At 46.1% G+C, this 17,511-nt stretch overlaps 1 protein-coding gene and 1 pseudogene across 1 annotated transcript; one reads left to right on the top strand and one right to left on the bottom strand.

The window, feature by feature from the left end:
- The first annotated feature begins 1,982 nt into the window (after positions 1-1,982).
- LOC124025787 lies at positions 1,983-3,594 on the top strand (annotated as a pseudogene).
- A 1,272-nt stretch (positions 3,595-4,866) lies between these two features.
- On the bottom strand, positions 4,867-16,444 carry LOC124025785 (uncharacterized protein C6orf62 homolog). Its single transcript, XM_046339117.1, is given in 6 exon segments — positions 4,867-5,081; positions 5,083-5,160; positions 10,620-10,754; positions 12,305-12,430; positions 14,254-14,430; positions 14,737-16,444. Coding segments are annotated over 6 exon segments (693 nt in total). The 5' UTR covers positions 14,866-16,444; the 3' UTR covers positions 4,867-5,033.
- Positions 16,445-17,511: the final 1,067 nt, after the last annotated feature.

Genomic DNA, 17,511 nt, shown 5'->3' with positions numbered 1-17,511 from the left:
CTGAGGGGTTGTAGGCCTGTTGTAAGGCAGGTCCTCAATAGGCTGAGAGAGGCTGGACTGAGGGGTTGTAGGCCTGTTGTAAGGCAGGTCCTCACCAGACATCACCGGCAACAACGTTGCCTATGGGTGTAACGGATGTGAAATGGCTAGCTAGTTAGCGGTGGTGCGCGCTAAATAGCGTTTCAATCGGTGACATCACTTACTCTGAGACCTTGAAATAGTGGTTCCCCTTGCTCTGCAAAGGCCGCGGCTTTTGTGGAGCGATGGGTAACGATGCTTCATGGGTGAATGTTGTCTGTTGTGCAGAGGGTTCCTGGTTCGAGCCCGGGTATGGGCGAGGGGACGGTCTAAAGTTATACTGTTACATGGGCACAAACCCTCCATCGCTGGACCAGACAGGACTAGAATAAAGTGACGAGTCACGGTTTTGTCTCACCAGAGGTGATGGTCGGATTCGCGTTTAACGTCAAAGGAATGATCGTTACACCGAGTCCTGTGCTCTGGAGCGGGATGGATTTGGAGGTGGAGGGTCATTCATGTTCTGGGGAGGTGTTTCACAGCATCATCAGACTGAGCTTGTTGTCATTGCAGGCAATCTCAACTCTGTGCTTTACAGGGAAGACATCCTCCTCCCTTATGTGTTACCCTTCCTGCAGGTTCATCCTGACATGACCCTCCAGCATGACAATGCCACCAGCCATACTGCTCACTCTGTGCATGATTTCCTGCAAGACAGGAATGTCAGTGTTCTGCCATGGCCAGCGAAGTGCCCGGATTTGAATCCCATTAAGCACGTCTGGGACCTGTCGGATCGGAGGGTGAGGGCTAGGGTCATTCCCCCCAGAAATGTCCGGGAACTTGCAGGTGCCTTGGTGGAAGAGTGGGGTAACATCTCACTGCAAGAACTGCCAAATCTGGTGCAGTCCATGAGGAAGAGATGCACTGCAGTACTTAATGCAGCTGGTGGCCACACCAGATACTGACTGTCACTTTTGATTTTGACCGCCCCTTTGTTCAATTACACATTATTCAATTTCTGTTTGTCACGTCTGTGGAACTTGTTCAGTTTGTCTCAGTTGTTGAATCTTGTTATGTTCATACAAATATTTACACATGTTAAGTTCACTGAAAATAAACACAGTTGACAGTGAGAGGACTTTCCTTATTTTAGTTAAGATAAAAGGACGGTTCTTGTTTGGTCAGTTGTTTTCAGACCTCAAAAGGGATCATGTTTAGTTGATGTTTTATGCCTCCGATTTGATGGTGTTCATTTTGCTATTCATCGATAGCTGAATCTATACATGATTGACAAATAAAACAGTTCTGAGGCCTGAAAACGTCAGACAAACATTACTGGAGTGAACTCTCATAAATAACTAACCACAAACAAGACTGTGGGGTCAAAATTAAAAACAAATACTATTGGCAACACACTGGATAGTATACGAACAGTTTCGTACAAAGGAAAGGGGCCACTAATAACAATTGGACTGATATGAGCTAGTTAGACCTCCAGTTCCCTGTCATTTTCAGCACGGCAACGTTAAGTGTTGAGCCACGGAACTAAAGAATCCTGTAACGGACAGGAACTCATCACAGAGAAGTCCTCGTTTCTTCTGAAGTCGACATGGACTTGGAAATATTACTCATTGTTTCTCTATTTCATAGCGATGCTTAGATCTTGTTAGAAGCGACGCAAAAAGGTATTTTAGATGAGTGTTGTTGTTGAAGCTCTGACACCACTTAAGAGCTGTGTGAGAGTCTAAATAGTCCGGGTTCACGCAAAGATCTGGCCAGTTAATATGTAGAAAATGTAAATATGTAGAATATGAACACGAACTCCTTCAATATATATGACACTTTCATATGCGAGTAAATAAATGCATAATCATGCCCAATAAATATTAAATCAAAGCGGAACCTTGTTTAACTATATGATATCCGGAAGATTTAGCTGTCGGAACAGTTTCCTGTTTGGAGGAAATCTACATTTATCAAGTTGACATTGAACAGTCAGCATTAAAACATGGTTTCTCTGTCTTTAAACTCGTTAAAAACAATTATGCGGGCGATGGTGGACAGTCCGGGGTTTGATCGAGTTTTAAGTAAGGTATGTCACATTTTACGAGTTACTGTACAAGAGACGTGTACTGTAAGCACCGGAGGTTGCTTCCCAACTCCACCCATTCACCTACCTTGACAGGCTTGTTGTGTATGTGGGAAAACAAGTGTTTTCACGACACCCCTTACATTTTATCTCGTTACCTTGAGTGAATCTCAATAGTATTTTCTCGATTTCTCACGTCCTCCCTCGTGTCCTTCTCGATGCACATCGGAGCAGAATATTTGAGGCGGAAAGTGGAAGACACAAGGAAATACATTTGAGATTTACCCCTTAGTCTTGCAACTCTTGGACATATTTACAGTGCCCTCTTCTTTAATTGATCCAAGGGATAATTAATGACTGGTTGTCCGTTTCCCCAGGTGGACATTGTAACAGCCAGCCCAGGGAAAGTGGTGTGTGAGTTTAAAGTGGAAGAGGAGCACACAAACCGAGGGGGCACCCTTCACGGGGTCTGACAGCAACGCTGGTCGACGTCATCTCCACCACTGCCATCATGTACACGGAACGGGGAGCACCCGGTGTCAGCGTGGACATGAACATCACGTGAGTTTTATACTTAAATTACAGTGGCTGGGTGATACATGGGGAATGTAGCCTGGTCTCAGATCTATTTGTGCGGTTTGGTATGATGGCACAAAGTCTGGTACCCAGGCTTGATAATATACTTGTAGAATAAACAGAATGCATGTGCTCTATTCCATGTAGAGCTGTTTTGGTCGTCTAGTCTTGGGCTGAGCCCGAACTCTCTAGGCCTCTACAAGTCACACACTGTAATAGGTGAAGGAGTAGAGTTACCTGTTGTCAAAACACTGAAAAGGAAAATCTCTGTCTGAAGATAGCACCCTAGGGCTCTGGTCTAAAGTGCACAAAGGGTTGTTTAGGACACAACCTAGGGCTCTGGTCTAAAGTGCACAAAGGGGTTCTGTTTAGGACACAGCCAATGAATGGAACAACTGTTTCCCGACAGGTATATGAATGCTGCCAAGATGGGCGAGGACGTGCTGATCACAGCCACAGTGTTGAAGCAAGGACGGACCCTGGCATTCGCTACTGTCGACCTCACTAGCAAAGCCTCTGGGAAACTCATCGCACAAGGAAGACACACAAAGCACCTTGGGAGCTAGATCAGCTGCTCGGTCCAGGGTGATGTTGCCCCTGGACACTGGTCTTGGTTCAGTTTAGCCCCCCCCCCTACTAATGGTTAATATTGGGGGGGGGGGGATCATAGATCTTTACCCCCCCCCCCCCCCCCCTCAGCAAATTGTGAATGATCATACTGCTGCTGTGATGCTGTCCAGTCTGTGGGGTGAAGAAACGTCACTATTGTGAAACTGTGTCAGTAAATTGTTCTTTAACCCCACAACAGACTTGCTAAATAATAATTATTTTTCTGCATGTCATTCTGCTGTAAATATATACACTGTGTTTACACACAAATAAAACACACCAGGAAATACTGTCAAATGTTACATTGTATTGAGATTTGTTCAGCCAAGTTGATTTCTAGATGCATTAAAAAAAAAAAAAAATTAAAAAAAAGAATAACTCAAATAACCTTTCAATCGAACATATTGAATCAACAAAGAAAACCCTCAATTAAATGTACTGACTGATTTGTGCCTTATTTTCCCCCAGCAAAGCAAGCAACAACAAAACAAAAACCACCCCCCCATTTTACATTTTATAAGCACTGCAACAATTAGTCCCCTTTTCGGATACTATCGAATTAAAGGAACAAACATGTAACGGTCCCATTTAATTTCGACTCAACAACCTGTTCCGTTGTTTGGTACATTCATTCTGCAAACAACCCCCACCCAGAAACAAACATCACATTTCAGTAGCTTGAATGGCTTTGCGTGGTAACAACCTTCAACACAATAAAACACCATGCGATTCACCGTCTGTCTGACAACTTCCTCCCATCAGTTCCCAACTCCAGATCAGACCAATGGTGTTCCTGGCATATTTCACAGGAAAAGGAAATGAACCCAGAAAGAAAATAACCAGCCAACATTAAACAAGGGTGGCTTAAAAAAAAAAAGAAAAAAAGATGTAATTACCTACACCAAATGATTTGACAAACACTCCTTCACCTTTTATCTTTGCTTTACAGGGGACGTTTTAACGCCACCTAGGCTGACCCGTCATAGATGGTAGCCAGTCCTTCTAGAACCCACCCCCCTCTTCCTCCCCAGTATGTTTTCCTCTAACCCAAGCTTTTACCTAGGCTGACCCGTCATAGATGGTAGCCAGTCCTCCTAGAACACCCCCCTTCCTCCCCAGGTATGTTTTCCTCTAACCCCAGCTTTTACCTAGGCTGACCCATCATAGATGGTAGCCAGTCCTCCTAGAACACCCCCCCCTCTCTTCCTCCCCAGGTATGTTTTCCTCTAACCCAAGCTTTTGAAATGATAGAGGCTTTTCCAATCTGTTATGACATGGTTTACATTGTGTCCAGCAGAGACAGAGGACCCCTGTGAACATAAAACAACCTGTGTGGCTTTAGTTCCTGCTTGGTAGCAACATAAGGAGTTCCTTCAGCTCTCTGTCGTTGACAGTGCAGCTCCATGGGGGGGATAACCAACCGCTCAAAATCAATGTTCGTGCAGGTTCAAAATAAACAAAAAACAAGATGGATGGTGGAGGGAGGGAGGGCGGATAAAAGGTAGAACCAATCCAAAACTGCTAGGAGGAGGAAGCTTGGTAGGTAAGGAAAAACAAATACAGATTTTTATTTATTTTTAAATTAGCTTCAGGACGATGGAAACTAACAAACAAGAGACCCAAGCAGCAGTTCTATTCAATGGAAGGAAGGATGTGTGGTGGATGAGATCAACTTGCTTCAGTGGCTTAGGGGTTAAGTCTTCCTTGTGTTGTGGGTGGAAGCCATGGAGGCCGGCTGGGCCTAGTCGGGCATGTACGGGAGGAGATGGTCTTCGATGTCTCCAACGCCCCCAGCACGTTAGCTGGTCCTGGGGCAGGTACAGGCAAAGGCTGCACAACTTAAAAACTGTGGCCTTGGTTTTAGGAGTCTGACAGGGGAGAAAGAAGGGATGACAAGAGAAAACATGGTTGACAACAGGGGAGAAGAGGGGGACAATGGGGGGAGAAGAGGGGGACAACAGGGTAGAAGAGGGGGACAACAGGGGAGAAGAGGGGGGACAATGGGGGAGAAGAGGGGGACAACAGGGTAGAAGAGGGGGGAGAAGAGAGGGGACAACGGGGGAGAAGAGGGGGGACAACGGGGGAGACCATAGAATCTATTAATAATAGTCATTTCACTAATATATTCTATTTCTTTGGGTTAGACATTGTCCCATGACAGAGGACCTTTGTCTGAATGATCCTCTAACACAGAGGTGGGCAAACTTTTTGACTCGCGGGCCACAATGGGTTCTAAAATTTGACAGAGGGGCCGGGCCAGGAGCATTTGGAGGGAGTGTTTGGGCCGGATATACTAAAGCATTAAATGTAGTGTGTGCAAACCTCATAGCACAGTAAGAACACTACAACCCAATTTATTAACTGTCTTTCAAATGTAAAAATAGCCCTTATCAGTTAATAAATTTGTCTCAAGGAATATGCAAGATATGGCATTTACATACTATTTCGCAGATACTGGGAGGAGGAAATGTAAATAGATTAAAATAACATACGCACTGTTATTTATCAAGATTGCGTCTGTTTTTAATAAGTTTCAATCGAAGGTGCAAAGTTAAAGAAATCAACATTTATTGAAAAATGGAATCACTTTCAACATTCAAAACATATTACACAACGAAATACTCAAGCTCAATAATATCTACTTGTGTTAAACTCCGCAAAATCATGGATGGATTGTCCTGACCGCGCGCTCTACAAACTCGCCACGGACGCCCTCGCCTTCACGCGCAAACAGTACACGTGTATCGTTGCCAAGCACACAGACATAGGCTGTATTAAATATCCTACCTGCAGCTGAAAATTTAAATTTAAATTAAGAGCGTGTGCGGCGTGTTAATTAAGCTACTGTACCGCTGCTGTGCGTAAATGTGAAACGAAGTGAAAATTAAAGTGAAATAAAGAGAAATACGCGCCACTCCAACAACGGTCAATGTGTTTTGAGTGCGCCATCTATTGGGGAAACGTGGGCATTGCAGGGAAAGGGGAAAAAGGAGGTTTTTACTATAATTTGGACAAGTTCGGCGGGCCGGGTTAAAAAGCCTAACGGGCCGTATGTGGCCCGCGGGCCGTAGTTTGCCCATGTCTGCTCTAACACCTGCGTGAGTGATCCTCTAACACCTGCGTGAGTGATCCTCTAACACCTGCGTGAGTGATCCTCTAACACCTGCGTGAGTGATCCTCTAACACCTGCGTGAGTGATCCTCTAACACCTGCGTGAGTGATCCTCTAACACCTGCGTGAGTGATCCTCTAACACCTGCGTGAGTGATCCTCTAACACCTGCGTGAGTGATCCTCTAACACCTGCGTGAGTGATCCTCTAACACCTGCGTGAGTGATCCTCTAACACCTGCGTGAGTGATCCTCTAACACCTGCGTGAGTGATCCTCTAACACCTGCGTGAGTGATCCTCTAACACCTGCGTGAGTGATCCTCTAACACCTGCGTGAGTGATCCTCTAACACCTGCGTGAGTGATCCTCTAACACCTGCGTGAGTGATCCTCTAACACCTGCGTGAGTGATCCTCTAACACCTGCGTGAGTGATCCTCTAACACCTGCGTGAGTGATCCTCTAACACCTGCGTGAGTGATCCTCTAACACCTGCGTGAGTGATCCTCTAACACCTGCGTGAGTGATCCTCTAACACCTGCGTGAGAGCTCCTCTAACACCTGCGTGAGAGCTCCAATTAGAGGTCTTTCCCAAAACCATTGTGACTGGTGCAGTGGTGACAGGTTATCATTGAGGGGAGAAGGAATGTTAGGCACAATCAACAGGCCTGGTGCAAGGTTTGGTTTGGCAACATTGTCTGAATGATTGCCTAATTCAAATCATTTCAATAGGCTCTTAGCTTCCCCAAAACCATTGTGTTCCTGCACTAGGCCGAGTGTCATTGTGTTCCTGCACTAGGCTGAGTGTCATTGTGTTCCTGCACTAGGCTGAGTGTCATTGTGTTCCTGCAAGAGGCTGGGTGTCATTGTGTTCCTGCACTAGGCCGGGTGTCATTGTGTTCCTGCACTAGGCTGGGTGTCATTGTGTTCCTGCACTAGGCCGGGTGTCATTGTGTTCCTGCACTAGGCCGAGTGTCATTGTGTTCCTGCACTAGGCCGAGTGTCATTGTGTTCCTGCACTAGGCCGAGTGTCATTGTGTTCCTGCACTAGGCCGAGTGTCATTGTGTTCCTGCACTAGGCTGGGTGTCATTGTGTTCCTGCACTAGGCTGAGTGGCAACATGTCATTGTGTTCCTGCACTAGGCTGAGTGGCAACATGTCATTGTGTTCCTGCACTAGGCTGAGTGGCAACATGTCATTGTGTTCCTGCACTAGGCCGAGTGTCATTGTGTTCCTGCACTAGGCCGAGCGTCATTGTGTTCCTGCAAGAGGCCGAGTGTCATTGTGTTCCTGCAAGAGGCTGGGTGTCATTGTGTTCCTGCACTAGGCCGGGTGTCATTGTGTTCCTGCACTAGGCTGGGTGTCATTGTGTTCCTGCACTAGGCCGGGTGTCATTGTGTTCCTGCACTAGGCCGAGTGTCATTGTGTTCCTGCACTAGGCCGAGTGTCATTGTGTTCCTGCACTAGGCCGAGTGTCATTGTGTTCCTGCACTAGGCCGAGTGTCATTGTGTTCCTGCACTAGGCCGGGTGTCATTGTGTTCCTGCACTAGGCCGGGTGTCATTGTGTTCCTGCACTAGGCTGGGTGTCATTGTGTTCCTGCACTAGGCTGGGTGTCATTGTGTTCCTGCACTAGGCTGGGTGTCATTGTGTTCCTGCACTAGGCTGGGTGTCATTGTGTTCCTGCACTAGGCTGAGTGGCAACATGTCATTGTGTTCCTGCACTAGGCTGAGTGGCAACATGTCATTGTGTTCCTGCACTAGGCCGAGTGTCATTGTGTTCCTGCACTAGGCCGAGTGTCATTGTGTTCCTGCACTAGGCCGAGTGTCATTGTGTTCCTGCACTAGGCCGAGTGTCATTGTGTTCCTGCACTAGGCCGAGTGTCATTGTGTTCCTGCACTAGGCCGAGTGTCATTGTGTTCCTGCACTAGGCTGAGTGTCATTGTGTTCCTGCACTAGGCTGGGTGTCATTGTGTTCCTGCACTAGGCTGGGTGTCATTGTGTTCCTGCACTAGGCCGAGAGGCAACATGTCATTGTGTTCCTGCACTAGGCTGAGTGTCATTGTGTTCCTGCACTAGGCTGGGTGTCATTGTGTTCCTGCACTAGGCTGGGTGTCATTGTGTTCCTGCACTAGGCTGGGTGTCATTGTGTTCCTGCACTAGGCTGGGTGTCATTGTGTTCCTGCACTAGGCTGGGTGTCATTGTGTTCCTGCACTAGGCTGGGTGTCATTGTGTTCCTGCACTAGGCTGGGTGTCATTGTGTTCCTGCACTAGGCTGGGTGTCATTGTGTTCCTGCACTAGGCTGAGTGGCAACATGTCATTGTGTTCCTGCACTAGGCTGAGTGGCAACATGTCATTGTGTTCCTGCACTAGGCTGGGTGTCATTGTGTTCCTGCACTAGGCCGAGTGTCATTGTGTTCCTGCACTAGGCCGGGTGTCATTGTGTTCCTGCACTAGGCCGGGTGTCATTGTGTTCCTGCACTAGGCCGAGTGTCATTGTGTTCCTGCACTAGGCCGAGTGTCATTGTGTTCCTGCACTAGGCCGAGTGTCATTGTGTTCCTGCACTAGGCCGAGTGTCATTGTGTTCCTGCACTAGGCCGAGTGTCATTGTGTTCCTGCACTAGGCCGAGTGTCATTGTGTTCCTGCACTAGGCCGAGTGTCATTGTGTTCCTGCACTAGGCCGAGTGTCATTGTGTTCCTGCACTAGGCCGAGTGTCATTGTGTTCCTGCACTAGGCCGAGTGTCATTGTGTTCCTGCACTAGGCCGAGTGTCATTGTGTTCCTGCACTAGGCCGGGTGTCATTGTGTTCCTGCACTAGGCTGGGTGTCATTGTGTTCCTGCACTAGGCTGAGTGTCATTGTGTTCCTGCACTAGGCTGGGTGTCATTGTGTTCCTGCACTAGGCTGGGTGTCATTGTGTTCCTGCACTAGGCTGGGTGTCATTGTGTTCCTGCACTAGGCTGGGTGTCATTGTGTTCCTGCACTAGGCTGGGTGTCATTGTGTTCCTGCACTAGGCTGGGTGTCATTGTGTTCCTGCACTAGGCTGGGTGTCATTGTGTTCCTGCACTAGGCTGGGTGTCATTGTGTTCCTGCACTAGGCTGGGTGTCATTGTGTTCCTGCACTAGGCTGGGTGTCATTGTGTTCCTGCACTAGGCTGGGTGTCATTGTGTTCCTGCACTAGGCTGGGTGTCAACGTGTTCCTGCACTAGGCTGGGTGGCAACGTGTTCCTGCACTAGGCTGGGTGGCAACGTGTTCCTGCACTAGGCAGAGTGTCATTGTGTCATTGTGTTCCTGCACTAGGCTGGGTGTCATTGTGTTCCTGCACTAGGCTGGGTGTCATTGTGTTCCTGCACTAGGCTGGGTGTCATTGTGTTCCTGCACTAGGCTGGGTGTCATTGTGTTCCTGCACTAGGCTGGGTGTCATTGTGTTCCTGCACTAGGCTGGGTGTCATTGTGTTCCTGCACTAGGCTGGGTGTCATTGTGTTCCTGCACTAGGCTGAGTGTCATTGTGTTCCTGCACTAGGCTGAGTGTCATTGTGTTCCTGCACTAGGCTGAGTGTCATTGTGTTCCTGCACTAGGCTGAGTGTCATTGTGTTCCTGCACTAGGCTGAGTGTCATTGTGTTCCTGCACTAGGCTGAGTGTCATTGTGTTCCTGCACTAGGCTGAGTGTCATTGTGTTCCTGCACTAGGCTGGGTGTCATTGTGTTCCTGCACTAGGCTGGGTGTCATTGTGTTCCTGTACTAGGCTGGGTGTCATTGTGTTCCTGCACTAGGCTGGGTGTCATTGTGTTCCTGTACTAGGCTGGGTGTCATTGTGTTCCTGCACTAGGCTGGGTGTCATTGTGTTCCTGCACTAGGCCGGGTGTCATTGTGTTCCTGCACTAGGCCGAGTGTCATTGTGTTCCTGCACAGACATGCGTACTTGTGTTAAAACGAGGTGTCTCTCCGCTACTTTAAGTCTGCCTCCCAGATGGCACCCTATTCCCTACATAGTGCACTAACTTTGACCAGAGTGCAATGGACCCTGTTCTAAAGTAGTGTCCCACCTGGAACGCAGGCCCAGATGGATCAACAGCTGTCTGGAGCTAAAGCAAGAGAGATGTTAACCCCCCCACCCCACCCTACATAGGTCACCACGTCTGACCAGAGCCCCCCGGGTGGTCTATAGAGCCCCCCGGGCGGTAAGCTCAGCGGTGTGAACAGACTGACCTGTAAGTGCTGTCGGTCCATAAAGAGGAAGACCGACTGAGTTGGGTTGTTCATAACCATTCCAGCCTTGTCCCTCCGGCCGACAGCATGCAACAACTGCTTCTCGTAGTCTCCATGATGAAACTCAAACTTGGCCTGTGGATAAACAAAACACAAAATACATATTGGATACTTAATAAAATGGACGTTCACCATGACTGGCCCTCAACGTAACAGTATAGAATACTACTTGTGGTTAGAGTGTAGAGGTGGCAGGGTAGCCTAGTGGTTAGAGTGTAGAGGAGGCAGGTAGCCTAGTGGTTAGAGTGTAGAGGAGGCAGGGTAGCCTAGTGGTTAGAGTGTAGAGGTGGCAGGGTAGCCTAGTGGTTAGAGTGTAGAGGAGGCAGGGTAGCCTAGTGGTTAGAGTGTAGAGGAGGCAGGAAAGCCTAGTGGTTAGAGTGTAGAGGTGGCAGGGTAGCCTAGTGGTTAGAGTGTAGAGGAGGCAGGTAGCCTAGTGGTTAGAGTGTAGAGGTGGCAGGGTAGCCTAGTGGTTAGAGTGTAGAGGTGGCAGGGTAGCCTAGTGGTTAGAGTGTAGAGGTGGCAGGGTAGCCTAGTGGTTAGAGTGTAGAGGTGGCAGGGTAGCCTAGTGGTTAGAGTGTAGAGGAGGCAGGGTAGCCTAGTGGTTAGAGTGTAGAGGTGGCAGGGTAGCCTAGTGGTTAGAGTGTAGAGGAGGCAGGTAGCCTAGTGGTTAGAGTGTAGAGGCGGCAGGGTAGCCTAGTGGTTAGAGTGTAGAGGTGGCAGGGTAGCCTAGTGGTTAGAGTGTAGAGGCGGCAGGGTAGCCTAGTGGTTAGAGTGTAGAGGTGGCAGGGTAGCCTAGTGGTTAGTGTAGAGGTGGCAGGGTAGCCTAGTGGTTAGAGTGTAGAGGAGGCAGGTAGCCTAGTGGTTAGAGTGGCAGGGTAGCCTAGTGGTTAGAGTGTAGAGGAGGCAGGGTAGCCTAGTGGTTAGAGTGTAGAGGAGGCAGGTAGTCTAGTGGTTAGAGTGGAGGGACGGCAGGTAGCCTAGTGGTTAGAGTGTAGAGGTGGCAGGTAGCCTAGTGGTTAGAGTGGCAGGGTAGCCTAGTGGTTAGAGTGTAGAGGAGGCAGGGTAGCCTAGTGGTTAGAGTGTAGAGGAGGCAGGTAGTCTAGTGGTTAGAGTGGAGGGGCGGTAGGTAGTCTAGTGGTTAGAGTGGAGGGGCGGTAGGTAGTCTAGTGGTTACAGTGGAGGGGCGGTAGGTAGTCTAGTGGTTAGAGTGGAGGGGAGGCAGGTAGCCTAGTGGTTAGAGTGTAGAGGTGGCAGGGTAGCCTAGTGGTTAGAGTGTAGAGGAGGCAGGTAGTCTAGTGGTTAGAGTGTAGAGGAGGCAGGTATCCCAGTGGTTAGAGTGTAGAGGAGGCAGGTATCCCAGTGGTTAGAGCGTTGGACTAATAACTGAAAGGTTCGAAGATCGAATCCCCAAACCGACAAGGTAAAAATCTGTTGTTCTGCCCCTGAACAAGGCAGTTAACCCACTGTTCCTAGTCCGTCATTGAAAACGAGAACATGTTCTTAACTGACTTGCCTGGTTAAATAAAGGTCAAATAAAATAATATATACATTACATTTGAATTCAGGGGCGTAGTGAATAGGACCCAGGTGTGTAGCTATTTGATGAAGGAAGCTAAACGTTTTACCTGAACAGGCCTGAAGGGTTCGTCCTCGGCCCCCTTCCATCTGGAGAACAAGAGACAGACTATCTTCTCTATGTCATTACGCGGCCACAGGATGAAGTCCATCTCCTGGGTGCATCCTATGACATCCTGCAACAACAACAACAACCGAGGAACGACACAGTCAAACAGCACGTCACCTACTGACACAGGGCTCTGGTCCAAAGGACTGTGTCACTTGCTGGGTTCCCGTCCAATCCACAGATTTCCATGTGAATATTCAACATTTTCCCACCAGTGGTGTGTCTCCACCAAACCGACTTGATGCTGATAAAAATCAGTGTGCGATGACACGGTGCACAAAACAATGACACGGTGCACAAAACAACGACAGGGTGCACAAAACAACGACAGGGTGCACAAAACAACGACAGGGTGCACAAAACAACGACAGGGTGCACAAAACAATGACACGGTGCACAAAACAATGACAGGGTGCACAAAACAATGACAGGGTGCACAAAACAACGACAGGGTGCACAAAACAACGACAGGGTGCACAAAACAACGACAGGGTGCACAAAACAACGACAGGGTGCACAAAACAACGACAGGGTGCACAAAACAACGACAGGGTGCACAAAACAATGACAGGGTGCACAAAACAATGACAGGGTGCACAAAACAATGACACGGTGCACAAAATTATGACACCCCCCCATGTACTGAATTAAGCGCTGAAGCTCATGTGTTCACATTTAACAATATGGATAGATATCACAAAAACCGCAGTGTTAAATAGTAAACTCCTTGGTATGTGCGCTCTAGCCAACAGTTCGTGTGGGTAGGCTAGTCTACATCATGAGATTATTTATTTGTCAAACGGCAGTCGGGCATCGAGCTCATCAACATGCACTTTCACCACCACGTGGTGTTCATCATAACTTATTTCATCTGTAGGCTAATAAACGGCACGGTTTCCCCGAGCAGGGTGGGAAATGAACACCAGCCAGTAGTGTACAGACAGCCAGGTCACTGTCAGTGTCTACCCAAGGACAACAGACAATGTGGCAGGCTGGCTGAAGCGCTACCATGTGAGTCATGCTAGTAGAAATGAGGAACATTCACTGTTGACATAGTTGGATTGAAAATATACCTATTCATGTCACCGAGGGAGTGCTGAGGTTTAGAGGGTCTACACCAGCAGGTAATGGTTATAAGAGGAGGAAGGTATATAGTGGAGGGTCTACACCAGAAGGTAATGGGTATCTGTAGGAGGAGGGTATATAGTGGAGGGTCTACACCAGAAGGTAATGGGTATCTGTAGGAGGAGGGTATATAGTGGAGGGTCTAGACCAGAAGGTAATGGGTATAGGAGGAAGGTATATAGTGGAGGGTCTACACCAGCAGGTAATGGGTATCTGTAGGAGGAGGGTATATAGTGGAGGGTCTACACCAGAAGGTAATTGTTATCGGAGGAAGGTATATAGTGTAGCACTAAGCTTGGAATGTGTTGAGTACAGGGGAGTACATGTGGCAGGCATTGATGAGGGGAGAGAGCCATGGATTAGTGATGGAGGGGGGTTGAGGTCAGGTCACCTTAAGGGAGAAATACCAGTTTATGGCCCATATCACTTGGTATCCTGCCTAGCAGTAAAGATACAATGTTTGTACAGATGGGTAGGAGGAGACTCAGCCTATGAGGAGAGGTTAAATATCAGGGCTTGTATAGATGGGTAGGAGGAGACTCAGCCTACAAGGAGAGGTTAAATATCAGTGCTTGTGTGAAAATGTTTGTCTAATGCAGTTGTATTGATGCTCTGGGAAGAATAAACTTGGTTAAGCTTTCGTAACGTCCGTAGAGTTTTTAACTCGGAGAAATAGAACCTAACAACATGAAGGAAAGGCCGACTGTGCCCGTACATGGTTTTGGTAGGTTTGCCCAACGGAAGGAACCCGGGTTCATGACTTACCCTGCGCATTGATTGGTAGCGTGGGGCGTGCAACTGCACGACATCTTTCTGCAGAAGTTCCATGGAACTCTGGAGGGAGTAGCTGGAAGCCTGCACACCTTTCAGGATATGGTCTTCATAGTTGTTGGTCATCACTGGTACCACTTCAGCTACCTCGAACAGCGCAGACTTCTTCTTCTGAAGGAGCAGAGAGGACAGGGAAGAGACAATAACAATAACCGTGCAGGCGATTTCTGCCATAGGAAGGAGCCGAGGAAATGGAAGAGACACGTAAGGGATTCGTTGATGTCTCTGGGTGTGAAGGATGTTAAGAGGTAGTTTTGTGAGCCAATGCTAACTAGATGTTGCCTGAGTTATACGTGCCAACGCTAGTTAGCAACTTTTTTTCAAACTGCAAGGCAGAAACAAAATGGTCTCCACGAGTTAAATGGGACTCTGGGGAAGTAGAAAGTAGAACCTCGTTGCTTCCTCCATGATACTCACCTTGTCCTTGAACACAAAGGCTATGTAGATCTTGAAGTCAAACTGGTCTGCCAAAGATTCCCTTTTCTTTCGAATCTGAGCACGGAGTCGATCTCTAGTTTGGTTTCTTCTCCAGGTTGGGTCCCCCATGATTAGATTTTGATGCTAGGTGTCTTCTCTAATTACAGAATATTTTTGACTATACTTTCGAGTTGTCTATAGGTTGCTCGTTAGCTACCTTTTACAGAACGAGAAATCTAAATTATTCTACACTAGCTCTTTTGAAATAACTACCAACTTAAGGAGGAAACAAATGAAATAGCAAGCTATGTCATTTTGTTTATTTAAAATAGTTTATGCTCAGGAGGAGGAGCAGGGGTTCTTGAATCAATATTTGGCTACATTTGTTTTAGTAATTACTCAAGAAGCCATGCTGTGATTAAAAGTATGACATTTGAATACAGACCAAATGAACTTTAATTCTAACACATTTGCCTAGTGAAAACAAATGAGCAAATTAAAAATGAGAAGTACACCTTTTCCTTTAGGTTACTGACAACGACTACTAACAGAAAGGACAGCCATTTCCCAAACCCATACCGACTACTACTTCTCGCTCGTGAAATAGGAGATTAAACTACACGAAACAAAAAAAAAAGCAAGACAATTTTTATTTTATTCGTTTCTTCTTCTCAAACTCAAAGCTTCGTCCATGATTGACGCCGTGTCGTTTTGTGTTTATTCCTCGGCAGAGACCGCGTTATGAGCGTGTTGCTGAATGACCGAGGGACATGTATAGAAAAGCATCATGACAAGTCAATGTGGATGCCAGAAGCCGATGGCACCAAGTTAAAACATTGGAAGTTGACAAAAAAAGAGTATTTTTTAACATCTCCCGGGGTGTTTCTTAATTAATGCCATTGAACTGGTCCGCGGCCTTGTTTACTTCCGTCGTCGATACTCATAGCGTGACTATTTCAGTTGACAAAAGTTAAAAAACGTGTTAACTAGTTAAGACTACACTTTCAACACTAACTAGTTAGTGGGTCAACTAAACTAGCTACATCATTTTTTATTATTATTCGGATGTAATTGGGAGGCCTGTATAGTCGTGCGGGTTTAAGTTAGCTGACAAAGTCCCATGTTTCGTTTTTACATTTCCGCGGAGTTTCTGTCTGGTCTGTTTGGTGTTTAATGTCCGTTTGACGACCTAACTGTTGTCTCTCGGCATTTTAAATGACATTTTGCTTCAATATCATCATGCTGGTTAGTAATTCCCGTAGAGAGAACCGACTAGATTTTTACAAAAAAAAAATATTTTTTTTTATACAGACAAAACAAAACGTGTTTTTCGAAACAAATAAACTAATTTTTCACCCCCGTTGAAGTTGAATTATTAACTATTTATCTGCGCTGGGGTGTTTTGTTGTTTCGTGCTTTTCCTTCAGTCGTCACAACCACTAACTAACCTTTACATGCCATGTCAAGATAAATGGACAAACCAACTGAAATCCTCCGTTCTTTCAGAGGACACACGACGTGGGTTGTCTCCTGGTGGACCCATATTGAACGATGTTTTGTTTTTGTATTTTAAAGTAAAGTATTTTTTATATATTTTTTTGTTAAACGTATTTTTGTTGTTGTTCAGTTCCTTTTATGTATCCGTCCCTGGTGTCGGTAGTCTCGTCGTTGAACAAACCTTCCCAAAATGGCCGACCGGCGTCACACAGCCGCACCAGAGATGTTCTCTATCTGTGGCTATACAGGAAGCGAGAGGTCCAACTCCGCGGACGATTAAAAAAAAAATCTCTGCTTCCAGCTGCTGGAGGCGATGTTTCTATCCACTAAAAACAAGGAGTTTTTTTTATATATATATTTTTTTATGTAGGTCACAATGAGAGAAAGTGTCGAAATTTGGTTTCACGACAATAAATACAATACATAAAAATAAAATAAAAATGAATGAGTTATTTACTACGTGAGGTTTATTTGATCGAATAGATGTTTCGTAATTGCTTACGTTGTTAAGAGTGTACTGATATAAGTGGGATCACGTGACATCCCGGAAACTTTGAGAAAAAACACTCATATTGGAGTTATTTTTATTTAACCTTTATTTAACTAGCATATCATCTTTGTTTTATTCATTTATACGAAAGTATCAGCAATCAACAATTTAAGTAGACCGTCATTGTAAATAATAATTTCTTCTTAACTGACTTGCCTAGTTAACTAAAGATTCAATTTAAAAAACGCCCCTACATCTAACATGTCTAACACAACACAGGTATAAACAAGAAAATCCTCAATACATACAACCAAAATAAAACAAATGTGTGCAATTGTATTCACTCAGATAAATATCTCAATGATTCAGGAAGATATTCTTTTTGTTATTCACTATGGATAATGTCTTAACAAATCAAAATATTTGTAATTTTGGTGTAGAATTCTGGAATTTTTATTTGGCAAACAAGAATAAAAAAATTCACAATCATTTCAATGGTCATTTATCATTGCAATAGTTAACAGATTATATCCTTCATGTCAAAAACATGGGTCCTGTTCAAAAAGGTTTTCCCCAAGATCTTAATGGGTATGTTATGTCGAATCTTTCACCTTTTAGGACAGCATAGATCTTAATGGGTATATCTCATGTAGAATCTTAAAGTGCACTTCCTTAAAATTTGTTTGGTATAGAATATTTTTAAGGCATCAACCAAGCTTTTTTTCCAGACAAGGTCCAGAATAAGCATGTTCCAGGTTTAAGTTGGTTCTGTGAATGGAAAATGTGTC

The sequence above is a fragment of the Oncorhynchus gorbuscha genome, unplaced genomic scaffold, assembly GCF_021184085.1.
Source record: "Oncorhynchus gorbuscha isolate QuinsamMale2020 ecotype Even-year unplaced genomic scaffold, OgorEven_v1.0 Un_scaffold_2449, whole genome shotgun sequence".
NCBI lineage: Eukaryota > Metazoa > Chordata > Actinopteri > Salmoniformes > Salmonidae > Oncorhynchus > Oncorhynchus gorbuscha.
Note: the sequence above shows the minus strand (reverse complement) of the source record. Positions and strands in the feature narration are given on the sequence as shown.